The sequence below is a fragment of the Haliotis asinina genome, chromosome 5 (assembly GCF_037392515.1).
Source record: "Haliotis asinina isolate JCU_RB_2024 chromosome 5, JCU_Hal_asi_v2, whole genome shotgun sequence".
Classification (NCBI taxonomy): domain Eukaryota; kingdom Metazoa; phylum Mollusca; class Gastropoda; order Lepetellida; family Haliotidae; genus Haliotis; species Haliotis asinina.
The window spans coordinates 436,337-463,671 of record NC_090284.1 but is presented as its reverse complement, the minus strand read 5'-3'; the positions used below and the strand labels follow the sequence as shown (position 1 = coordinate 463,671).

At 41.3% G+C, this 27,335-nt stretch overlaps 1 protein-coding gene across 1 annotated transcript in view; it reads left to right on the top strand.

Moving 5' to 3' along the window:
* Nucleotides 1-27,335, top strand: part of LOC137284679 (transient receptor potential cation channel subfamily M member-like 2) — a 99,505-nt gene that overhangs the window by 58,459 nt on the left and 13,711 nt on the right. The window contains exons 16-25 of the mRNA XM_067816587.1: nt 981-1,127; nt 1,660-1,759; nt 4,586-4,811; nt 4,995-5,351; nt 5,499-5,642; nt 7,815-8,069; nt 8,287-8,461; nt 8,577-8,736; nt 11,204-11,391; nt 26,715-26,847. Coding sequence (XP_067672688.1) covers nt 981-1,127; nt 1,660-1,759; nt 4,586-4,811; nt 4,995-5,351; nt 5,499-5,642; nt 7,815-8,069; nt 8,287-8,461; nt 8,577-8,736; nt 11,204-11,391; nt 26,715-26,847 — 1,885 coding nt within the window. The remainder of the gene's footprint in view (nt 1-980; nt 1,128-1,659; nt 1,760-4,585; nt 4,812-4,994; nt 5,352-5,498; nt 5,643-7,814; nt 8,070-8,286; nt 8,462-8,576; nt 8,737-11,203; nt 11,392-26,714; nt 26,848-27,335) is intronic.

The window sequence follows — 27,335 nt, the reverse complement described above, 5'->3', positions numbered from 1 at the left end:
CTTTAATGTTAACTTTTGCATCTATTGAGTGTAACTGACAATTCTCAGCAGGATCAGGTCCTCATGAGTTACATTGATCATTGTGATAACCTTCATGATATAGTATCACAGAATCAGGTCCTCATGTGTTTACATTGATCATTGTGATAACCTTGACGATATAGTATCGTAGGATCAGGTCCTCATGTGTTACGTTTATCATTGTGATGATCGTGTTGATATAGTATCGTAGGATCAGGTCATGTTAATATTATTTACATTTTGATCTTTGTGATAACTAACACTAGAACATAACTCCACCTTTTATTAGTCTGATAGCCATACTCACACACTGATCATTGTTACGATCAGAGTTTACAGGCCTAAATTAATAACTTCACCATTCAGTCACATATTTTGTTTAATTTACAATCATAAATTATTATTTCTTGTAATTTATACATAGATTCAAGCTGTTTTAAGTCCAGAATTGCCCTTATTTTGGGTTGCTTGTTTGGTTGTAACCACACAGTCAGAAGATTTTTCTACCTCCTTCCGGAAGAGTCTATGGTAGTTCCATGCCAAAACAACCAAAATCATGACTGTTGTCAGCCAAAACAACCATACTCTGACTTAGGTCATTTTGGCACTGAGGACCATATTTTAAAAGCTATTTTCTTGAAAACTATAAAACATACCCCAACAACCTTATAATCACCGAAAAGAGTTTCTCAAGCTGCATATACCCCTGTTATTACTCCAAAACAACCTAAGTCTCAGCTAGGTGACATGTGACCCTTCATGTAATAGCTTTCCTGCCTTATTTTCAGTTAATGGTTTGTTTATACTTAAGCACCTTGAAGTTGAACGTGGACCTATTCTGCACTATCATCCAGATGAATCAGATGAGATGGAGATAGTGAGAATTTGAGGCCAGAAATATAACCCAGTAAATGAGGATGAACACTTATAAGAAATGCTAGTACATTCTTCTTCCTCAGAGGGTCACATCAGCCACAGAAGCAAACTCAAAGTGAAAGAAACTTTTGAGTTCACCAACCCTGAAAAGCACCTGTTCCTGTGGGCCATCCTCTTCAACAGACGGCAGATGGCAAACCTTTTTTGGAAACTGGGCAGAGATCAACTCAGTAAGTAGTCTGCATCAGGTCTTTGTAAATTTGATTTGAACTTATGCACTCCTTGTAGAAAATCCTATAACTCATATTGTACATAGCCTTAGCGGGTTGAACATGTCAACACATTGTAGATAGCCTCTGTAGGTTGAACATGTCAACACATTGTAGATAGCCTCTGTAGGTTGAACATGTCGACACATTGTAGAGAACCTCTGTAGGTTGAACATGTCAACACATTGTAGAGAACCTCTGTAGGTTGAACATGTCGACACATTGTAAATAGCCTCAGTAGGTTGAACATGCTGACACATTATAGATAGCCTCCATAGGTTGAACATGTCAACACATTGTAGAGAGCCTCCATAGGTTGAACATGTCAACACATTGTAGAGAGCCTCCATAGGTTGAACATTGCAGATAGCCTTTGCAGATAGCCTTTGCAGGTTGAACATGTAGACATATTGTAAATAGCCTCCATAGGTTGAACATGTCCACACATTGTAGATAGCTTGAGCACCTCAAAAACAAATTTCGATGCTTGCAGCATCTGGACTGGTGGCTTCCTCTCTGCTGAAGAAGATGTCAGATGTTGCAGAGTATGATGAGGAGCTGGAATTAAGTGCTGACCTCCTGGACCATGCAGTGTGAGTAGGTCTACACCTATTGATAAGTTACCTTGTGGGCCATGTAGCGTGTAGGTTAGAGAGTTGTTCCCACTTATTGCTAGGCTATCCTTGGGGCCATTACGCTTGTAGGTCACCTCCTGTTGCTAGTTTACCCATTTGGCCATGCACTGTGTAGGTTAGAGAGTTGTCCCGTACTATTGCTAGGTTATCCTTTGGGCCATTACGCTTGTAGGTCACAGAGCTGATCACCTCCTGTTGCTAGTTTACCCATTTGGCCATGCACTTTGTAGGTTAGAGAGTTGTCCCGTACTATTGCTAGGTTATCCTTTGGGCCATTACGCTTGTAGGTCACAGAGCTGATCACCTTCTTTGCTATGCTACCCAATTGGCCATGTAACGTGTTGGTCAGGGAGTTGTCCCCTCCCCAAGCAAATTTTGGCAACGTACGTCCCTCGCTTCGGATCGAGAAATATTTTTCATGTCAAAATAAAATATCACCACCATCAAAGGTACACTCCCATTTCCTCACTTGGTTGTGCTCTCACATTTCCTATTTTCTATTTCATTTTCCTATCGCTAGATTACCCTTTGGGCCATGGTCACCTCCTGTTGCTATGTTACGCTTTGGGCCATGCAGCTTGTAGGTCACAGAGCCATTCCAGTGTGTTGCTAGGTTAGCCCATCAGTCATGCAGCATGTAAGTCAGAGAGTTGTCCCCTCCTTTTGCTAGGTTACCCTTTGGGCCATGCAACATGTAAATCACAGAGATGTCCCTCTTGCTGCCTGGTTGCTTTCACCACAGGCAAACTGTAGCGCAAATGGGGTTGCGCAGTATAGAGAATATGACACTTCTTTTCATATGCAAGCGAAGCGAGCAAAGGTTGGCAACCTACGTCACTCGCTTTGGATCGGGAAATATTTTTCATATCAAAATAAAATATCACCACCATCAAAGGTACACTCCCATTTCCTCACTTGGTTGTGCTCTCACATTTCCTATTTTCTATTTCATTTTCCTATCGCTAGATTACCCTTTGGGCCATGGTCACCTCCTGTTGCTATGTTACGCTTTGGGCCATGCAGCTTGTAGGTCACAGGGCCATTCCAGTGTGTTGCTAGGTTAGCCCATCAGTCATGCAGCATGTAAGTCAGAGAGTTGTCCCCTCCTTTTGCTAGGTTACCCTTTGGGCCATGCAACATGTAAATCACAGAGATGTCCCTCCTGCTGCCTGGTTGCTTCCACCACAGGCAAACTGTAGCGCAAATGGGGTTGCGCAGTATAGAGAATATGACACTTCTTTTCATATGCAAGCGAAGCGAGCAAAGGTTGGCAACCTGCGTCCCTCGCTTTGGATCGGGAAATATTTTTCATATCAAAATAAAATATCACCACCATCAAAGGTACACTTCCCTTTCCTCTCTTGGTTGTGCTCTCACATTTCCTACTCCATGTTTAATAATTACTCACGCGAAATATGTTTTATTCAACATTTTAAGTGCCACTCGTGGTATTCAGATCGTTTTTTTGCCTCCATTACCCCTGCCAGCTTCCAGCTGAGTGGAGTGACGGAACAAGAACAAGCAGAAATTAAAATGAAATACCATAAGGCTAGAAATGTGAGAGCACAACCCGGTGAAGAAATGGGTGTGTATTTTTGATGGTGGCAATGTTTTATTTTGACATGAAAAATATTTTTCGACCTGAGTGCGGGAAGTATGTTGCCAACCTTTGCTCTCTTCGCTTGCATGTAAGAAGACTGGTCATTTTCTGTATACTGCGCAACCCATTTGCACTACAGTTTGCAGTATCCTTGGCGCAGAAGGGGGATGAATTAATAATAATAATATGTGGACCTGGCCTTTGAAATGTCTCGCTTGCATCCCAAGTACACTGTCGTCAGGCTTCCCATTGTTCTCGGTGCCCTTGGTTTGGTACCTCCTGATTTCTTGGCGCAGATCAGGGGAGTGCCCGGGTTCTCCACAGCCCTTCTGACAATTTGGGTAATGCAGAAGGCTGCTGTGTTGGGGAGCCTCCATATTCTCCGGAAAGTTCTTGGTGGGTTCAACTAGGCAGTGTTTCCTGGGAGAAGTCCCATTTGCTGTCTGGGCTGCATGTAACAGGGGCAAGGGCCCTGAGCTGATGATGAGCTTTACCATCTTAAAAGACATGATGGCATGGCGCACTGCTTTTACTATCGCCCATACCCCAGGGGCTTTAACCCCAAGGTCCATCCATGGTACGACCCTGAACATGTCCAGGGCATCCTGGAAAATGATGCTTTTAAGCTTCTCTGGAATAGTCCAATTTACAGCTTGAAATGAATTCAAGTCAACAAACATGATCTTGTCCCTTTTGATAAAACCAATGAAATTATTTATATCATTGAATTTTCTGTCCCTTTTGAGAGTGTGATTGGCAGGATTCAGGAAAAGCATGATAAATATGCAGACCTCGCCTTTGAAATGTCTCGCTTGCATCCCAAGTACACTGTCGTCAGGCTCCCCATTGTTCTCGGTGCCTTTGGTTTGGTACCTCCTGATCTCTTGGCTCAGATCAGGACAGTGCCTTGGTTCTCCACCGGGAGCACAGCCCTTCTGACAATTTGGGTAATGCAGAAGGCTGCAGTGTTGGGGAGCCTTCATATTCTGTGGAAAGTTCTTGGTGGGTTCGACTAGGCAGTGTTTCCTGGGAGAAGTCCCATTCTCTGTCTTGGCTGCATGTAGCAGGGGCGAGGGCCCTGAGATGATGATAAGCCTTACCAGCCTGACTGTGCCAGGATCACCCAAACCCTCTCTGCTGCATATCAATCTTAATCTGTAAAAAATAATTTCATCTTTTTGCAGGCATTTTGAAAAGCAGTCATTTAATGTGCTTTCTGAATGTTACGGTCGAGACAAACGCCAAACTCACACATTGCTTGTGTGTGAGCAGAAGCAATGGGGCAAGACTACATTGTTCAAGCTGGCAGATGCCCACACTCTGATGGACTTTTCAGAACACAGCGCTTGTCAGACCAAGCTCAACGACATATGGAAGGGCAGAATGGCGCTGTACACCCCAGAGTGGAAGGTATACAACATATTTTATACATACAAATGAGCATTGCAGGTGTTCCTGTGGGTTGGTAGTATTGCTATACTTAATTTTAGAGAATGTAGAGGAGGTTTGGGAAGGGATCAAGGACAGCATGGGAGGGATGCTTTCAATCACAGGTGTGTTGGTCTCACTTTTACTCTTTACTTGTTTTTGCAGATCATTATAACAATCCTACTGCCCATCCTGCTACCATTCATCAAGTTTACCAGCAACAACACTGTGGTGGACATGTTGGATGGGAATGACAGCGATGATGAGGAGCTTGTGGATGACAGCCATACCTCAGGGCATAGCCCCGGACAGACAACTGAGTCTCCCAGCAAGGCTAACCAGGTGGAGCCTGGCAGTGATGATGCAGAGTACACTCCAGCAATGTCCAGGGGGAAAAAGAAGCAGAAGAAGAGGAAACTTTACTCTGTCAACCTCATGGACTTCAGCCGCTCCAGCATCAACATCTTTACAGCCATCTTCTACTTCTACGCTGCACCAGTAACCAAGTTCTACTGTAACGTGGTATGTCTCCCCTAACAGTCAGTTTCAGGATGGTAGCCGACATGTTATTGTCAGGTTTTCCATTCTGGGAGTGTTGTGTTGTCGTCAGGTTTTCTGTACTGGGAGTATTGTGTCATTGTTAGATGCTGTACTGTACTGTAATTTCAGGGATCGTACATAGGCTTCCTATGCATCTTCAGCTATTTTGTACTGATTGACCTTCGACCAAGTACCGAGGCAAATTCCCCGTCAGTGTATGAGATTGTCACCTGGGTGTGGCTTGTCACCATGTTGCTGGAGGAGAGTAGACAGGTATGTCACACAAATGGCTTTAGCTGGGAGTACTGGTAACATAGTCTACTTTACCTTGGAGTACTGGTAACATAGTCTACTTTACCTTGGAGTACTGGTAACATAGTCTACTTTACCTTGGAGTACTGGTAACATAGTCTACTTTACCTTGGAGTACTGGTAACATAGTGTACTATACCTTGGAGTACTGGTGACATAGTTTACTTTACTTATGGTTGTGCCTTTTGCTATTTACAGATTTTTGGCATTTATATTTTTTTTATTTTTCCATGGAACATTTTGGTGTTAGTCTTATGGTGGGGTGGGCTTCATTTCTGGAGCAGAACTCAAAAACCATTCAATATTTTTCTGCAAAACTTGGTAGATATATCAGTCAGAACCTAAAGTGGTGCCTTTTGCTATGTACAGGTTTTTGTGATTTATTATTTTCTCGGTTTCCATGGAAACGTTTCAGACATAGTCTCAAAATGGAGGGATAAGCTTCGTTTTCGGAGCAGAACTCAAAAACCGTTCAATATTTTTCTGTAAAACTTGGTAGATATATCAGTCAGAAGCTGAAGTGGTGCCTTTTGCTATGTACAGGTTTTTGTGATTTATTATTTTCTCGGTTTCCATGGAAACGTTTCGGACATTGTCTGAAAATGGTGGCATGGGCTTCGTTTCCGGAGCATAACTCAAAATCGGTTCCATATTTTGCTGCAAAACTTGGTAGATATACCAATCAGAAGCTGCAATGGTGCCTTCTGCTAGTTACAGGTTTTTGTGATTTCTTATTTTCTCGGTTTCCATGGAAACGATTCAGACTTTGTCTCAAAAGTGAGAGGTGTGTTTTGTTTCCGGATCAGAACTCAAAAACTTCTCAATATCTGTCAGTGTTACTTGGTAGATATATGTGGCAGACCCCAATGTGGTGCCTTTTGGTATTTACAGGTTTTTTTTATTTATTATTTTCTCTGTTTCCATGGAAACGTTTCAGACTTAGTCTCAAAATGGAGGGATGTGCTTCGTTTCCGGAGCAGAACTTAAAAACCATTCAACATTTTTCTGCATGTTGCTGACTTCGTTTCCAGAACACAGCTTGAAAACCATTTCATATCTTTCAAAAGATCTTGGAAGATATATGAGGCAGATCTTGAAATGGTGACTGTTTCTGATTACAGATATATGGCATTTATATTTTTCATGAATTCCATGGAAACAATTCAGACTTAGTCTAAAAGCACAATGAGTTACTGTCGGATGATTTGTCCTTTCAAATATGTGGGGGCCGGGGGATATGTCATCTTCTGATGACTCTTGTTTTTGTTTTTCCATGGAACATTTTGGTGTTAGTCTTATGGTGGGGTGAGCTTCGTTTCCGGAACATAACTCAAAAACTATTCAATATTTTTCTGCAAAATTTGGTAGATATATCAATCAGAACCTAAAGTGGTGCCTTTTGCTATGTACAGTTTTTTGTGATTTCTTAGTTTCTCAGTTTCCATGAAAACGTTTCAGACCTAGTCTGAAAAGTGAGAGGTGTGTTTCATTTCCGGAGCATAACTCAAAAAAACATTCAATATTTTTCTGCAAAACTTGGTAGATATATCAATCAGAACCTAAAGTGGCGTCCTTTGCTACTCACAGGTTTTTGTGATTTATTATTTTCAGGGTTTCCATGGAAATGTTTCAGACTTAGTCTCAAAAGTGAGAGGTGTGATTCGTTTCAAAAACATCCTAATATCTGTCAGTAAAACTTGGTAGATATGTGTGGCAGACCCAAAAGTGGTGCCTTTTGGTATTTACAGGTTTTTGTGATTTATTATTTTCTCGATTTCTATGGAAACATTTCCCACATCTAGTAACTCTCAGGTGCTATGCGGGGTCCGGGGGGATATGTCATCTTCTGATGACTCTTGTTGTAATGTACTTTATAGTAGCTTTGGACTATGTTAGCAGTCTATGTTAGCTTGGCATTATGTTAATGTTGCCTACAGTCTGTTTGACAAGAAACTGTCCCCATGAATTGCTGAATATATCAGTTAACACATTCTATTCAAACATAATGTACATTAGCTTTGGGCTCTGGTATTGCAGTCTACATTAGCCTGGGATTCTATATTGTAGTCTGCGTGCTGTCAAAACAATCGAAGGTGGGTGTACATTGTAACCTACTGTATGCTGCTGTTTCAGATCTTTATTCGTGACCAGCGGTCATTTCGGTACAAGATTCAGAACTGGTTTAGTAACGTCTGGAACCGGTTTGACCTCCTTATCTACACCCTGTTTATCATTTCCATCATCTTGCGCTACAACCTCTTCACTTCCAACTTCATTTGGGCACGGATGTCCTACAGCATCACCCTTGCCTTCTACTATCTCCGGTTCATGCAGTTCTTCTTCGCAGCTAAAAACATGGGGCCCAAAGTTATCATGATCAGGAAAATGGTGAGTTGAAGAAAGATTAAAATCACTCAGGTGTAACAATGCACAGTGTCAGGTCATCTGGATTTGCTCAAGATGATTTCCATTTTTTTCATATATTTCCAGGCCATATGTTATTCATTTATTTCCAGTGAGTTTGTTCTGGTGGCTAGATATGAACACATGCTAGGTGTGCTGTATGAGGGAATTGAACTGTACCTGTGTACCTTTCTGTCTGCAGCTGACAGACCTCCTGTTTTTCTTCTTCATCTTGCTGGTGTTTGTCCTGAGTTTTGGAGTTGCCTACCATGTGAATCTGTACCCCAACCATGTCCCCAGTTACAAGGTCCTCATCAATGTACTGTACCTTCCCTACTGGCAGATGTACGGTGAGCTGTTCCTGGAACGTGTGCAAGGTGAGCTGGCTTAGGACATGAATGGTTCTTAGCAAAATAGCATTTGTCCACACTATTCCTTCCTGCTAGTCACTGAGGGAGGGAGTGTAATTATATATTGTGACATGTTTTTCAGGTGAGGACGACCCATCAAGCTGTACCCGGAATGAGACCTTGTGGCGAGCGGATCTTGCACCACGATGTCCCGAGCCCAATGCGCTTGTGTCTGTCTTGCTAGCTGTGTACATGATCCTCACCAACATCCTGCTGGTTAACCTCTTAATTGCCATGTTCAGGTAAAACATACTGGTGTATACACAGTGTCGACCATTTTCTAGCCAAGCAGTTTTATCATTAGTTTTACAGCCATTTTCCAGGTTGTATATGGTGGCACATCTAAAACTGAAATTTGTCATACAATTCTGTACTACCTAACAGATGGCCATATCTATACAGCATGTTATCCTCTAGCGAGGCTGATGCATACAGCATGTTATTCTCTAGCGAGGCTGATGCATACAGCATGTTATCCTCTAGCGAGGCTGATGCATACAGCATGTTATCCCCTAGCGAGGCTGATGCATACAGCATGTTATTCTCTAGCAATGTATGGCATGCCAAATGCTGAAATTTGGTGGTTAAAGATAAGCAAAATGAAAAAGATCTTAAGGGTAATAGATTTGTCTCACAGTGTTTTCAAAGGGTGTACAGAACTGTAAGGCCCATGCATATCCCGAGGCGCAAGGATCTTACAGTCCCGTAACCCTTTCAAAACACTTATAACTAATATAACCCATAGATAAGTGGTTATATACAGGGGGTATACCCAGCCAAGCAAATGCATACAGCATGTTATATCATAACAAAGCATATGTATACAGGGCTATTACCCTTAAGATAAATTGGTCGAATTCTCACTGGTCAATAGCCAAAGCATATGAAGCCATGTAGGTAGATATGCCAGGGTGTTTGAACTGTGGCCAAGAAGAGGTAGAGAGCATGTTCTATCATGGCTAAGCTGGTTTATAAAATGTCATCATCTGGCTACACAGGAATATACAGCATGCTACATAATGGCGAAGCTGATGTATACAGTGTTTTCCTCTAGCAAAGCAGGTGCATACAGCATGCTACATAATGGTGAAGCTGATGTATACAGTGTTTTCCTCTAGCAAAGCAGGTGCATACAGCATGCTACATAATGGCGAAGCTGATATATACAGTGTTTTCCTCTAGCAAAGCAGGTGCATGCAGCATGTTATATAATGGCAAAGCTGATGTATACAGTGTTTTCCTCTAGCAAAGCAGGTGCATGCAGCATGCTACATAATGGCGAAGCTGATGTATACAGTGTTTTCCTCTAGCAAAGCAGGTGCATACAGTATGCTACATAATGGCGAAGCTGATGTATTCAATGTTTTCCTATAGCAAAGCAGGTGCATACAGCATGTTATATAATGGCGAAGCTGATGTATACAGTGTTTTCCTCTAGCAAAGCAGGTGCATACAGCATGTTATATAATGGCGAAGCTGATGTATACAGTGTTTTCCTCTAGCAAAGCAGGTGCATACAGCTGCATACAGCATGCTATATAATGGCGAAGCTGATGTATACAGTGTTTTCCTCTAGCAAAGCAGGTGCATACAGCATGCTATATAATGGCGGTGTTGATGTATACAGTGTTTTCCTCTAGCAAAGCAGGTGCATACAGCATGTTAGTTATATCATGTCCAAACTGGTGCATACAGCATGTTAGTTATATTGTGGCCAGGCAGGTGCATACAGCTTGTTAGTTATCTCATGTCCAAACTGGTGCATACAGCTCTTTGGTTATATCATGGCCAAGCACGTGTATACATCACGTTAGTTATATCATGGCCAAGCAGGTGTATACATCATGTTAGTTATATCATGGCCAAGCAGGTGTATACATCACGTTAGTTATATCATGGCCAAGCAGGTGCATACAGCACATTAGTTATATCATGGCCAAGCATGTGCATGCATCACGTTAGTTATATCATGGCCAAGCAGGTGTATACATCACGTTAGTTATATCATGGCCAAGCAGGTGTATACATCACGTTAGTTATGTCATGGCCAAGCAGGTGCATACATCACGTTAGTTATATCATGGCCAAGCAGGTGCATACAGCACATTAGTTATATCATGGCCAAGCATGTGCATGCATCACGTTAGTTATATCATGGCCAAGCATGTGCATGCATCACGCTAGTTATATCATGGCCAAGCAGGTGCATACAGCACATTAGTTATATCATGGCCAAGCAGGTTCATACAGCACATTAGTTAATATCATGGCCAAGCATGTGCATGCATCACGTTAGTTATATCATGGCCAAGCAGGTGTATACATCATGTTAGTTATATCATGGCCAAGCAGGTGGATACATCATGTTAGTTATATCATGGCCAAGCAGGTGTATACATCACGTTAGTTATATCATGGCCAAGCAGGTGCATACAGCACATTAGTTATATCATGGCCAAGCATGTGCATGCATCACGTTAGTTATATCATGGCCAAGCAGGTGTATACATCACGTTAGTTATATCATGGCCAAGCAGGTGCATACATCACGTTAGTTATATCATGGCCAAGCAGGTGCATACAGCATTGTAGTTAATATCATGGCCAAGCAGGTGTATACATCATGTTAGTTATATCATGGCCAAGGAAGTGTATACAGCATTCAAGCACACAGTTATTACATTCTGCAAGATGTGATGTGTTTTTCAGCTACACATTCCAGACAGTGCAGGACAATTCAATGAAGATCTGGCGCTACTACCGCCTGTCTCTGGTATTTGAGTACTTTGACCGACCCACTCTCGTGCCTCCCATCATCATCATCAACCACTTCTACCGCCTCTTCATTTGGGGGGTCAACCACTGCTCTCACACCTGCAAGAGACCAAATGCTTTCAGTAAGTGATAAATCTATATCTATTTGTACAGTGTACCTGTAGTTGTGATTGTAATACATGTTTAATGGAAGTAAAACCTATGTGTTGATGCTGCTGTAGATGTGTCTGTATGATCATTGTTGTTTACTGGCTTGTAGGAGAGAGCGGCCCCACAACACTGGGGGGGAAGATAGGTGAGATCATCAGGCTGGATCTAGCTAGCTTATTGTCCAAGATTAACATTACAGTCTCTTATGTCGCAACTAACATTTGCTTTTGCATTGTTTTGTTAGTAGAAAAAATAACAGAAAGTCTTCAAGGCACAATGAGTATCTTGACAATTCCATACAATTTAGGTAAATAATACTAGTAAAAGGAAGTTCAGTTGAACCCCGTTTACTCAGACCCCACATCCGGAGTCCCTGCCTTCCGGACGATTTTTATGTGAAACGAAACTTACGTTCAGTTATTGTACTCACTTAACCGGACCCTGAGCTTCCGTACCTTTAAGGCAAATTTTCAAACAATTCCCATAGATTGCTTTGGAAAATGATCCTGTTATCCAGACGGAAAAGATCTGTGCTCACGTGCGTGTGTATGTGTCACATCAATACTGTTTACAGCATGACTGTGTCAGTTCATTTTTAATATTATCAGAAGACATTTGATGTGAATTGATTAATTAGCCATCAAAACACAAGGGGAACATGTCACTCAGGTTGTTCATTAGAATTTGGCAGGTGTGAGAATATCTCATCAGTAACAAAAACACATGTTAAGTAGGATTACGGTTAACTACACTGTAACTGTACTGCATACAACACTTATAAATCAGTCTAAGTAAACTTATCCTCAGTACTTTTCGTTACACTCCACCACCGAGTCTAACAAAACCTTATGGGAGGTCGCGTCAGGTAACCTTTGAGATTGACCAATCAGAACACAGCTTACCAAATCGCGAAAGTGCATATTCGCACATACCTTTTGAACTTTTTGTCTCGAAAGGGTTGGTACCCGAATGATTCTGAATGCTCTTTAGCGTACGATTGCTTCCGGGTGATGCACACAGCGTACGTACAGCCATGACAACGGTGAGTAAACAGTCGCTGAAAATAGTGTTTATGACAATATTCAATGATGTTATCTTGCGGAAATATTAGCTAATGGTAACCATGTCAACAGAAACCCCAAAGCGTATATACTGTAGGTCAAATAACTGTGTTATATGCTGATTTTTGTTTGTGGACAGATCTGTGTCGGTGACCTGAATATTTTGAAAGTCCCTACGATCCCTAAAGAGTAGCCGTTGTCTGATTGGTTAAATCTATTTCACCGTTTCGCATTTGATTGGACTGTCATAGGTTGCTCAAAGGTTACCTGACGCGACCTTCTACTAGGTTTTGTTAGATTCAGTGGTGGAGTGTAACGAAATACACTGAGACGACGTTTACTTAGACTGCTTATAAATCAACCCGTCCTATCTGTCGCGATGCAAGTTTAAAATAGCCTGCCACACAATTACGTCCGAGACAACTTGTATGCTGCATTCCGCCTACATGTTAGGATGATTCACTGTTATTACTATTCACTATTGATTTATTGATATATATGTACATGAAAAAATTCGCTATCTGGACAATTTTCGAGAGAAATCAAAACGTTCGGATAAACGGGGTTCATCTGTATATAGAGCTTTCAGCTTTTTAATGTTCTTGCAAATTAATTAAGCCTTACCAAGCCTTTCATTTTGTCACAGAACCAGTTTTACCCTCAGTAGATGAAGTTCTTGTTTCAGTAAACATGTGGCCTATAAATTGTTTATTGTCTGTTCTATGATGATTCTGTTCATCAGCCTTCATTTTAGTTAACCAGTGGTGAGTGCTTATCAGACAATTTCAAACAATTTCAATGATCACACTGAGGGGTTCCTTTGTCTGCTCGTCCATTTGCTTATTGTGTCTAAGACTTTCTTCAGCTGATGCCAAGAAGTAGTAACAACACTGAATTTCTCTTTAGTTTTCTACTGCATGGATTAATCATGGAACAAGATCTGAAAAGATGGAACCCAAAGCAAATTATTTGATGATTAGATGGTGAACAGTCATATCACCATCTTCGGCTGGGTGCCTATTGAGGCTAGATAGTGACCAGTCACATCACCATCTTCTGCTGGGTGCCTTTTGAGGTTAGATGGTGAACAGTCACATCACCATCTTCTACTGGGTGCCTGTTTGGGCTAGATAGTTACTGTAAATCATGAAATTAATGCGTCATGAATTTAATGCGAGTGCAAAGGTCTTGTCTAAAATGCGTCATGAAATTAATGCGAACTCTGGAAGCTGTTTTGATCAGAAAATGAGACACCCTGATTCTTTGATGTTCATTTCTTATTACCACACACTAGTAGTGACCTGAATTGAACTTGTTAAGCATTGAATGGAATGGAGCTGACGATGTTTTGATTATGCTGCCATGTTTGATCATGTGATTGCTTGCTACTACTTGTCTTATGACAACAGTTAAAAATGTAATCCGACATGAAAGACTTCTGTTGAAAGGATTTGCTCAAATTAATTTGAGGTGACACATGTTACCATATAAAAAACCTCGGTAATTGTGCAATGTCACAACGGCAAAATCATGCTGAAGTTCGTTACCGTGACCAAGCGCCAGCCTGTTGACCTTCCAGACTTCCTGAGACACCTGAAAAAGCCTCGCAAATGGAGTCGGCCAACAAAGAAATCATGAAGATATCGGAGTACAACCCCGATGCTATTACATCTCGCAGAGGTGTGAAGAGGAAAAGAATCAACAACCACTATTCACCGGAGACAAGAGCCAAGATTGCCAAGTATGCAGTGGACCATGGCAACACACGTGCAGCGAAGCACTTTAGTAAGGTGTTAGACGTTAGTTTAGGGGAAAGTGCCGTTCGTATTATGAAGAAAGCATACATCGTTGCACAGAGTAAAGTGAAGCCTGATGAAGACATCACCAAACTCGACTATAAGTCACGTGTCCGTCCATTACTGCTAGGGGAGTTGGACAGACTTGTATATGAACACGTGAAGGAGATCAGAGTGGTGGATGGAATCGTCAATCGAAACATCATTTTGGCTAATGCTAGGGGCATAGTGTTACATGAGAACCGTACTTTGCTTGAAGAAAATGAAGGTCCCATTAAGCTAGACCGATCTTTGTCGAATTCATTCCTAAATCGCTACAAGTTTGTGAAAAGGAAGGCCACTAAAACAGCCAGGAAACTCCCAGCTGATTTTGACGAAAAGAAGGAACAGTTCATCAAAGCGGTAGGGGAGACAGTCAAGTCAAAGTCGATTCCAGCTGACCTTGTCATAAACTTTGACCAGACCGGTGTCAAAATTGTGCCTGTGTCAGGCTGGACGTTAACACAACAGGGTGCAAAACAAGTGGATGTAGTCGGAGTGGAAGACAAACGGGAAATCACCATGGTCCTTGGCAGTTCCGCTTCAGGGATCTTACTCCCCCCGCAAGTTATTTACCAGGGTACCACAAACAAGTGTCAGGCCAATCACAACTTTCCAGAGGAGTGGCACGTGACTCATTCGGCCAATCATTGGAGCACAGAGGAAATTATGCTTACCTACATAGACAATGTGTTAATCCCACACACAAAGAAAGTTAAAAAACAACTTGGACTTGGAGTGAGACAAAAATCGTTATTGATTTTTGATGTCTTCGCAGCCCACAGGTGTGAAAATGTCCAGGATCGATTGAAAAAAACCCATTTTGAAGTACGATTTGTACCCGCAGGATGCACGGGAGAGTTACAGCCCATGGATTTGTCGGTGAATGGTGAATTCAAGGTGGCCATAAAGAACCAATTTGTTAATTGGTACGCCAACAAAGTGTCAGACAATTTGACAGGTTCCAAAAAGGACACATATGTGGACTTACGAATAAGTGTGATGAAGCCTCTGCATGCCAAATGGATGGAGGCAGCGATTGCAAAGGTGAGCAAAGATCACGAAACGATCCTGCGTGGCTGGAGAATGTCCTGTCTGGCTGATGTGCTTCAATGACTTTGAACAATTGACAGTGATTATTGTAACCAGTGATAACTGACTTGTGATACCTGTAATGAGGAAGTGACCTGTATTGACTGGTGTAGTGTGTAGTGTCAACACTTCTGCTTAGTGAGAAAAGGACAAGGTATGATAGAGGCCATTATTGGCCCACAACGTCATGATTATCAAAATTTTACAACACAATAATTTTAGCATAAAAGGAGCTAAACTAATTGTTGAAGTTACCTCCAATTGCATTTTTATGTTTTTGGTGTTGTTAGTTTTCCTCTTTGAAGACCTCAAAGTTAACATATTTTACAATATCTTCTAGAAACCTTACATTTTCTGATTTTCAGAGTGGTAGAAAAGTGTGAGCAAAAGCGTGACCCATCCCAATTTTTTCACCACATATGAAGAGAGTAAATTAGAATGCACACCTAAAAAATTGTGGTGGGTCACGCTTTTGCTCACATCAAAATCTTTAAAAAAATACATTTTTTCGGTTTATGAAATTGCCCCATACAACATCTCAAAAAATAAACATTGACATAAACTAACATCTTTAAAAACAATCCATCACATTTACACATCTGTGCCATGATACATTATATTTTGAATGGTTTTGTTATCTAAAATACACATATCAAACATCTTTATTAAAATTTTCAATATCATAAGGCACTCACAAGGCTGATTTATGAGAGGTAAACATTGGTTTTGGGTTGTTGGTCTCTGCTAGAAAAGTAAGAAGATGTCTGAAGATTTTCAAAATATGATCAAGCAGTACTGTAAAGGTGAGAATCTTTGTTATTATGTAAGAATTTGATCATAGTTTTTCTATCATCTGTGTATCAAACACCTTTGAGTCCCCTGTTACTGTCAAAATAACACTGTCATTCAACAGGATTGCCATATATAAACATATGGATTTTCCAAGACCTTATGTACCTTGATGTTTCCAATGACATATTAGATTTCATTTAACCAAAATGACTACACTTAACTGTATGAAAAGGATTTTTTTAGCTAGAATAAGAACATTGTATCAAGGTCTAGCAGATGATGAACACAAGCAGACGTCAAGTCATACATAGTTGTAAAGTGTAATATATAAGCTTAAATTCACACTGGGAGGCAAAGGAATATGTAGCCTAATGGTTGCAACAGTGGACTGTCGGTATTTTTTGTTATCAGACATGCAAGTTCAAATCCATGTAACTTTTCTTTCTTTTTTTCAAAGTTTGTTTATCAAGTCTACAATGTTTAATTAAACTGTTTCGCATCAAATCCAAATATTGTAATTTGTTTTCATAAGTTTGGTAATCTATGTTACAACACTGGTGAAATAAGCTTTAATTAAAATCATGTAAATCTTTTCTTGAGACACACTGACCATTCACCTTTTCAAGTCAGTCTAGTTGCCTTTGTACCCAATATTTTAAATTCATATTTTAGATATTTTGATCTACTTTAGGTTTATACACTTTTGAATACTGCAGTTCTTGAGAGTGAATCACACACTGAGATTGATGACTGTGTGAATGAAAAGTAATAGGGGATGTTTTTTATCTTTAAAGTGGATAAGTTGTGAATAATTACTCTGTGAAGTCTTTTGAATACTGACTTTAACGTGTGCATGGTGTTGATATGAACCTGCACTTACAATGAAATTTCACCTGAAATGGTCCCCTTTGAGGTCAAGACCTGTGATTTTTAGTGCAACATGGTTGGCTATTGTATTAACATATGATGATTGAGATGATAACTGTATATTTGCTAAAACTGGTTGTAAATGCTGACTTGTAACACTTACTAGCTGGAATGAAGCTGTGCCCAAAATGTAGCTTTACCCAAATCAGGCCCCTGTGATTCTTAGTACAACATGTTTGTCATCATGCTTACATGTTGTACAATGAACCCATGAATTACATTTGCAAAGAATGCTGTGAATAATGACTGAGTTTTGGGGACACAATTGGCAAGTAATTGAATTAACAATGTTTTGCAACCCTAATTGGGCCCCTTGCGGTTAAAACAGTATGATTGACATTGATATGTTTTTCAGCATGACTACCTGTCGTAAAACTGCGGTAATTTGTATGTAAATAAAATGACAGTTGTAAATAAGCCATTATGGCACAATGATATTTCAGACTTTGTGTTATTTTTCATGGGAACTGATAAAACCCATTCTGGGCCCCCACTGCAGTAAAATTACACCTCAGAACATTTTTATGCAAAGCTAACTTGTCTCTAAACAAATAACATGTTTTCAGCCAATTCTGTTAGTGGGCCAAAAACCACCCTTATCATACCTTGTCCTTTGCCGATGAACAAGTAGTGTCAATGAAACGAGTGCTCGATTGTCAATTAATGTTATACAAGATGACTAAATTGTTGTTTCATTCTGTATTGATTGTATTGAAGACAATAAAACATGATAAAGACAAGAAGAGATATCCGTTTTCTGACGTTTATTCAAAAGTACACCCCCAGACTGAAATGCGTCATTTTAATAATGCGACACATGTACAGACGCATTTATCACATTAATAAAATGCTCGCATTAATTTCATGATTTACAGTAACAGTCACATCACCATCTTCTACTGAGTGCCTGTGGAGGCTAGATAGTGAACAGTCACTTCTCCATCTTCAACTGGGTGCCTGTTGAGGCTAGATAGTGAACAGTAACATCACCATCTTCTGCTGAGTGCCTGTTGAGGCTAGATAGTGAACAGTCACATCACCATCTTCTACTGGGTGCCTGTTGAGGCTAGATAGTGAACAGTCACATGACCATCTTCTACTGGGTGCCTGTTGAGGCTAGATAGTTGCCAGTCACATCACCATCTTCTACTGTTTGCCTGTTTGGGCTAGATAGTGAACAGTCACATTGTGGTGCCCCACTTAGGGTCTATTAGATATTTGTATCCATTAATTACATGCTCTTTCCATTCTGATGTGGCTTTAGCTCCCCTTCATGGTCTTATTGCTATCCTTTACGAGCACTTCATTCACATCATTTTAGAGTTACCTCCCTTCTTGTTCGTCTGCTCAACGTTCATGTTCAATGTTAACCATACTCCGGGTTAGTACAGCTATGAGTATGCATAGTTCTTTCACCGCTCTCCATAGTGATGCATTATGACATTGTCAACAAGAGGAATGAAGATTTAAAAATGCATACAGATCTTATGTCATGTTTGTGAGGACAATATAGTAAAAGAACTGCATCGCCAGCAAGTCATATGGCATAGCTTACAGTGTACCCTATTTTCGTGACTTCTGACTATCTCAGATTATCTTTACATAGATATGGCGTCTCGATCAGGTACTAGAATACTGACAGAGAAGGGAAAGGATTATTTTCAAGAAAGAGTTGACTATTTTGTGAAAAAACTCTCTGACTTTGAAATTAGAATAGACATTAGAATAGACAAAGTGCTTACGACAGGTGAACGCACAGAGCAATGGGAAAATGATATCAAAGCAGAATACTCAAGTTATAATGAGTTTTTGCTGGATTTCTTAGACTTTTTAGCTAAAACCGGCACTAAGGAGAGTGACAACTTAAGGGTAGTATATCAAAACCCAGGAGGTAAAATACTCAACAAGGTACAGTCAGCAGGAAGGGCATATCAAGGAGCCTTTAAGAAAGCACCTTCACAATGCGGGTCTGTACAATCAAGGGTTAGTTCCCTATTTATGCGCACATAGGCTAAGGCGGAGGCAGCTAAAATTAGACTTCAGTTTGCACAAAAGGAAACTGAATTGGAAAAACAGAAAGCCAAACTTGTAAATTCAATGAAACTTTTGAATTCTGAACGAGATGTTGTAGAAGCTGAGGCTGAATTGCGTGCTATGCAAGAAGAGATGGAACAAGACATATGTACTTCTGTTCATGATGCCCCGGTAACTACACCCCAATCACCCGATCATGATGTTCAGGTCACTATACCACACCAAGCGGTTCATGTTACTCCAGCCATTGTCCCTCAACCATCCTTACCAAAACAGACTGTCTTCACCAGCACACTCAACCCTACAGCTAACAGTTATGTCCCAAATGAAACCTCATCAGCACTTACAGAATTGTCTAAGTTCTTGATGAAGAAAGACCTCCTACTATCAAGGCTGTGTAAATTCAGTGACAGGCCTGAGTATTTTGGAATTTGGAAGAACTCATTCAAGAATATCATACAGGAACTTCATTTGTCTCCACAGGAAGAGATGGACCTACTTATCAGATGGCTAGGCCCTGACTCAAGCAAACAAGCTTCCGGCATCCGAGCAACAAACTCTCATAACCCACAACTTGGTCTACAAAAGGTCTGGGAGAGATTAGAAGATAGGTATGCAAGTCCGGAGTTTGTAGAATCAGCATTGAGAAACAAACTTTCCAGTTTCCCCAAAATCACACCTAAGGATAACAGCAAACTTTTCGACCTCTCTGACATTATAGCCGAGATTGAGTCAGTGAAAGATGACATCAGGTATTCCTCCCTGTCATCCTATTTTGACTCTTCTTCGGGTGTCACTCCCATAGTGAATAAGCTTCCATACAACCTACAGGACAAATGGACAAATGAGGCTGTGAGGTATAAGGAGCAACATCATGTGACATATCCCCCCTTCTCCTTTTTTGCAAGCTTCATCAACAAGCAAGCAAAAATCAGGAATGACCCAAGCTTCATTTACGATGCACATATGTCACCTAGAGATCACACAAAACCCTGCAGATTATCGACAAAGAAAACTGATTTTGGATCAGTGGATCCCAGAGACGTCGTGAGAAGATGTCCATTCCATGAGTCTGCATTGGGTCACACACTGAACTACTGTAAGGGATTCCGACACCTTCCCCTTGCAGAAAAGAGAAATTTCCTCATGAAGAAGAGAGTGTGTCTCAAATGTGCTGAATCTACAGAACATGTCACAAGAGACTGCCAAAATAGATCCCCATGTTTCTTCTGTGGAAGTGAGCATCACCCTACTGCTTTGCATCAATTCGAAGAACGCACATCAAACAAAGAGACCCAGAAAGTGCATGGAGGGGAGAATCAGAGTAAAGACAAACCTCCCACAGCACAGAGCTTGCATAAAGGGGAGAGTCGAAATAAACATAAATCTGTTACTTCGGCTTGTACCAAGGTGTGTGAAGGAGCTGTAGGCAGTAAATCTTGTGCTAAAACAATCTTGGTGAGAGTGTTCCCTCGAGGATTTCCGGAACAGTCTTTATTAACTTGCGCAGTTGTGGACAATCAAAGCAATTGATCTTTAGCTCATTCTTCGAGTACTTCAGTGAAAGTGGTCAGGAGACAGAATATACCTTGTCTTCTTGTTTTGTAGCATCACGATGTATGGACGACAAGTTGCAGGCTATGTAGTTCAAAGCCCTGGATGGATCTTCTATACTGGACTTACCTACCTTGATTGAATGCAATGAAATCCCTGATGTGCGGGAAGAAATACCTACTCCGCAAGCCGCTCTGCACCATCCACACTTACAAGACATTGCAGAGTTCATCCCTCCAATTGATCCTAATGCAGAAATACTCCTACTCATCGGCCGTGACCTACTGACAGCTCATTATGTGCTTGATCAGCGCACAGGTCCTCCGGATGCCCCATTTGATCAGAAACTGCATCTAGGATGGGCCATCATAGGCAATGTCTGTCTTGGAAATGTCCACAGGCCAGACGCGGTGTATGTGAACAAGACTCACTTGCTAGGGAACTGTAGACTTACTATAATGGAACCATGTCCATACAACTTTGAAGACAATGCAAACTATGTCGATGTCTTTCAGAGAACCAAATTTGATGAGACACCGGCACCATCGATTGAAGATAAGGAATTTCTAAACCTTATGGACTCTGAATTCACCAAAGACAATGATGGCTTCTGGACTGCACCATTACCCTTCCGTCCAGACCGACCAAACTTACCAAGCAATCGAGCACAAGCAGTACACAAAGCGAAACTATTACACTCCAGTTTGCTCAAGGACGGTACCAAACAGGACCGTATGGTGGCATTCATGGCTAAGATCATCGACAGAGGTCATGCAAAAGTAGCCCCTCCACTAAAGAAAAATCAAGAAAGCTCGTTTCTACCCTTATTCGGTGTGTATAGTGCCAAAAAGCCTGGACAGATCGAGGCATTTTTCATTCCTCATCCAAATGAGAAGGCATCTCTCTAAACAGTGTGTTGATGACAGGACCAGATCTTACTAACAACCTGTTGGGCATTCTGCTGTGATTTCGTACTGAATCTGTCACCGTTACAGCAGATGTGGAACAGATGTTCTTCTGTTTCAAAGTCAAAGAATCTCACTGCGATTACCTTCGATTTCTCTGGTACAGAGACAATGATCCCAGCAAGGACTTGATTGAATACCGCATGACTGTTCATGTGTTCGGCAACTCACTCTCCCCTGCAGTTGCGACGTATGGCTTGAGAAAGTCGGTTGAACAGGCTCCTTCAGATATAAGACAGTTTGTCGAGGACAACTTCTATGTGAACGATGCACTCTCTGAATCAAGTGATAACAAAGCAGTCAGTCTTATTCAGAGAACACAGAGTGAACTTAAAACTGCGGGTAGCATCAGGCTTCACAAAATAGTTTCAAACAGTCGGGCCATGCTTTCCTATTTCGACACTCACGACCTTACCAAAGATATTAAAGACTTGGACTTGCATGTGGCCAGTCCTCCTCTTCAACGTAGTCTTGGCTTAATCGCCCCACGCCATGGACATACTATCCCTCGACTCGAATTATGTGCAGCTGTTCTGTCTACACAGCTTGCAGACATCGTGTCACAGCAACTTCACATCACATCAGAATAGATGGCCTTCTACACAGATAGTAGAGTCGTGTTGGGATACATCAACAATGATAAGAGAAGTTTTCATGTGTATGTAGCAAATCGTATCAACAGAATTCGACGCTCTACTCGACCAGCACAATGGCACTATGTACCTATGCAGAAGAACCCAGCAGATGAAGCCACCAGATTAGTATCCTCTTGGAACTCAACGGATAGTCTGTGGTTACAAGGACCAGATAATCCAAGTGAGTACTACACATCATTTGAAAGTGACACTGGACGATTCACTCTCATTGATCCTGAAAATGACAAGGAAGTTAAACCAGATGTCAAGTCAGCCAAAACCTCAGTTGGCTCATGCCAAACTCAAATGCTTGACTCGAGCCGCTTTACCAGATTTTCATGTTGGAAAAGACTTACAAGGACAATTTCACACCTCAAGCATATCGCAAAGTCCTTTGCTGTGAAATCCCACCTATGTACTGGCTAGCACCAGTGTGAAGCCTGCAAGAATGTTGAAGCTTACAATGAGGCTGAGGTATTCATTATCAAAACTATCCAGCAGGAGGTCTACTCAGAAGAGATAATGTGTCTACAGCTCAACAAGCCACTCCCTAGGAAGAGTTCGATTCTGGCGCTCTATCCTGCTTTAGATGCTCAGGGTGTCCTCAGGGTAGGTGGTCGACTCAAGTACAAGTCTTCTGTGGAGAGGAACCCCCTCATCATTCCTAAGAAACATCATGTCGCTGATCTTCTTGTACAATGCTATCATCAGAAGGTCAGGCATCAGGGTCGACACCTCACCGAGGGAGCTCTCAGATCAGCTGATTATTGGATCATTGGAGCCAAGAGGCTAGTATCATCCCTCATTGCTTGTGTTACCTGCAACAGGCTGAGACGTAAACCAGAGACACAACAAATGGCCAACCTTCCTCTTGATAGGTTAACGCCTTGCCCACCATTTACCTACGTTGGCGTCAACGCCTTTGGCCCATGGGAAGTAATAATACGTCGTACCAGAGGGGGCAGTGCCAACAGCAAACAGTGGGGTAGCTTGTTCACTTGCCTTGTTGTGCGTGCCATGCACATAGAAGTCGTCAAGGAAATGTTGAGCAGCTCCTTCATAAATTGTCTACGGAGGTTCATTGCTGTGACGGGTGAGGTCAAACAAATTCGATCTGACTGTGGCACCAATTTCATTGGTGCAACTGACTCCTTGAACATAAATTCTGTGAATGTAGAGCAAGGCCCTATTCAGGACTTATATGACACCGATGTAACCTGGCTCTTCAATACCCCACACTCTTCACATATGGGTGGAATCTGGAAGCGGATGATTGGCACAGCCAGGAGGATCCTTGATTCAATGCTACTGAATACGAAGCACCTGACTCATGAAATGTTGACAACTTTCATGGCCGAGGTAGGGGCAATAATCAATGCTCGTCCACAGACCACCATCTCAACTGACCCAAGTGAACCAGTTATACCCTCCCCTGCTATACTCCTCACGCAGAAGACGAAACACACTCCTTGCTTTGATACGTCATTCGAAGTCAGGATATGTGCAAATTCCAGTGGAAGTGTGTTCTGATAAACTGCAGAGGAATTTTGGAGGAGATGGCGTTCCAAATACTTGCACTGTATGCAATCAGGCCAAAATGGAAAGTACGACAACCGAACATCAAGTCAGGCAACATTGTCCTACTGAAAGATGACTCAGGTGCAAGGAATGAGTGACCCATTGGGGTTGTAGAATCTGTCTTTCCAGGAAAGGACGGTCTTGTGCGCAAAGCAGCAGTTCGGGTGAACAGGGACAGCAAATGCATAACTTTTACCCGTCCAGTTGTAGGACTTGTCCACCTACTGTGAGGTGCAAATGGACTATGAAGCCCAGTACCCTAACTTTTAATGATCTGTATTTCATGTTGTGATTTCTGCGAAATCAGAAGGGGAGTGTGGTGCCCCACTTAGGGTCTTTTAGATATTTGTATCCATTAATTACATGCTCTTTCCATTCTGATGTGGCTTTAGCTCCCCTTCATGGTCTTATTGCTATCCTTTACGAGCACTTCATTCACATCATTTTAGAGTTACCTCCCTTCTTGTTCGTCTGGTCCACGTTCATGTTCAATGTTAACCATACTCTGGGTTTGTACGGCTATGAGTATGCATAGTTCTTTCACCGCTCTTCATAGTGATGTATTATGACAACAAGAGGAATGAAGATTTATAAATGCATACAGATCTTTATGTCATCTTTGTTAGGACAATATACACATCAACATCTTCAACTGGGTGCCTGTTGGGGCTAGATAGTGAACAGTCTCATCACCATCTTCTACTGGGTGTCTTTTGAGGCTAGATAGTGAACAGTCACATCACCATCTTCTACTGGGTGCCTTTTGAGGCTAGATAGTGAACAGTCACATGACCATCTTCTACTGGGTGCCTGTTGAGGCTAGATAGTTACCAGTCACATCAACATCTTCTACTGGTAACAGAAGCAAAATCACGCAGAACACCAACAGTAGTTATCAGCATTTCTGGCTTCTTCTCTTACAATGAAAATGTTGAAAACATATAACAATAAACAGACAGAGAGTCATTCTGATTACTTACATATCATATTTATGTTCAAACGATACCTGAATCAAGGGAAGAGTTCTCTCAAAAATCCTGTTTACCCATCTCAGTGAAACCACAATTTTGTAAAAAAAAGTCTTGAGTTGTGATGTCATACGTCACATATTAGGCCATTTCTTTGAGATGAAGGTCGGATGAACAAGAGTAAACACAATTGCTTCTGGGTACACTACTATGATGTATATTTTGCGTATGCTCCTGATATGGTCATAAAAATCAGTTTCAGTATCTACCTTTAGTCTTGTTATCCCCCCGGCATGTAATGCCGAAGGATATGGTCAACGCCTCTCAGTCTGTCCATCTGTCCGTCCGTATTCATTTTGTTTCCGGAACATAACTCAGAAACTGTTCAATATCTTCAAGCTAAACTTGATAGATATAATAATTTCAACCTATAGTTGTGCCTTTTGCTATTTACAGATTTTTGGCCTTTTTATTTTTTTTGTTTTTCCATGGAACATTTTGCTGTTGGTCTAATGGTGGAGTGGGCTTCATTTCTGGAGCAGAACTCAAAAACTGTTCAATATTTTTCTGCAAAACTTGGTAGATATATCAATCAGAACCTAAAGTGGTGCCTTTTGCTATGTACAGGTTTTTGTGATTTATAATTTTCTGGGTTTTCGTGGAATTGTTTCAGACTTAATCTCAAAATGGAGCAAACGGCCTCGTTTCCGGAGCACAACTCACAAAACTATTTTAATATCTTTAATATCAGCAAAACTTGGCAGATATTTGAGGCAGACCACAAAGTGGTGCCTACTGCTATTTACAAAGTTTTCGCATTTTTATTTTTTCCGGTTTCCATGGAAACAATTCAGACTTAGTCTCAAAATGGAAGGTTGGGCTTTGTTTCTGGTGCACAACCCGAAAACCATTTGATATCTTTCAACAGACCTTTGGCATATATATATAAGAGACTGACCTTAAAGTGGTGCCTTTTGCTTACAGATATATGGCATTTATATTTTTCATGATTTCCATGGAAACAATTCAAACTTAGTCCAGAAAATATCAAGTAACCGTCATATGATTTGTCCTTTCAGATATGTGGGGGTTGGGGGTATATGTCATCTTCTGATGACTCTTGTTTCATAAGCTGGTTGTTTTAACCATTTCATTCAATTACTTTTATGGATGAAACTTTGTTTATTGATGCAAGACACTTGTCCAGTTGCCATGAGCTATTGGTGTGAACCTTTCCATTCAACTATCCACTATCCATGAAGCTTTGTTTATTGATGTATGACATTAGTCCATTTGCAATAAGCTTGTTGTTTGAACCAACCGATTCAACTACTCCTTTTCAATGAAACTTTGTTTTTCGATATATGGCATTGGTCCGGTTTCCATAAGCTGAATTATAGCTATAACATAGTGTACAAAGCTGTCAGTAGTGTTTTGTTTACTAATTAACACACTAATTGATAATGGCACATTCCCTCACTGATAACATGCAGATAATACCATTGAATATGAAGCATTCACATACATTTTTGTTCAGTAAACTATTAATTACATAAAACTAGGTCTAAACAAGATTGATGTGAGGAGTGAACTAGAGCTGACAGCAGTGATCTGTTGACAACTGATGTCATTGACTAAGTGAACATTCAGATTCATTTTCTTTGTAATTCCATGGCAAGCATAGGTTGAATATAAGTTGATATCAAATTGGCATCCATTACATTCTGGTAGCAAATTCACATATTATCTAGATCTCATGTCATCCCATTAGACCATATAGTGGAATGTTTCTTGTTTGTGTATCTTGTAACTTGTAGTTTCTTTCACCAAATATTCCTGACCTTTCATCAACAGAGGAACGACTAGATGAGAAAGACTATGCCAGACTCCAGGTATTTGAGAAAGTGGCAATGGAAAATTATTTGTCTCGATCATTGATGCTACGCAGAGAACAGCTGGACAACAGAGTGGCCACCACAGCAGAGAGGTAAGCAGGATACCTGTACTGTCATACAGTGTCATCCTGACACCCATGTGCTGGTACTGTCATACAGTGTCATCCTGACACCCATGTGCTGGTACTGTCACACAGTGTCATCCTGACACCCATGTGCTGGTACTGTCACACAGTGTCATCCTGACACCCATGTGCTGGTACTGTCACACTGTGTCCTCCTGATACCCATGTGCTGGTACTGTCACACAGTGTCGTCCTGACACCCATGTGCTGGTACTGTCACACAGTGTCGTCCTGACACCCATGTACTGATACTGTCATACAGTGTCATCCTGACACCCATGTGCTGGTACTGTCACACAGTGTCCTCCTGACACCCATGTGCTGGTACTGTCACACTGTGTCCTCCTGATACCCATGTGCTGGTACTGTCACACAGTGTCGTCCTGACACCCATGTACTGGTACTGTCTGTCATACAGTGTCATCCTGACACCTAGGTGCTGGTACTGTCATATA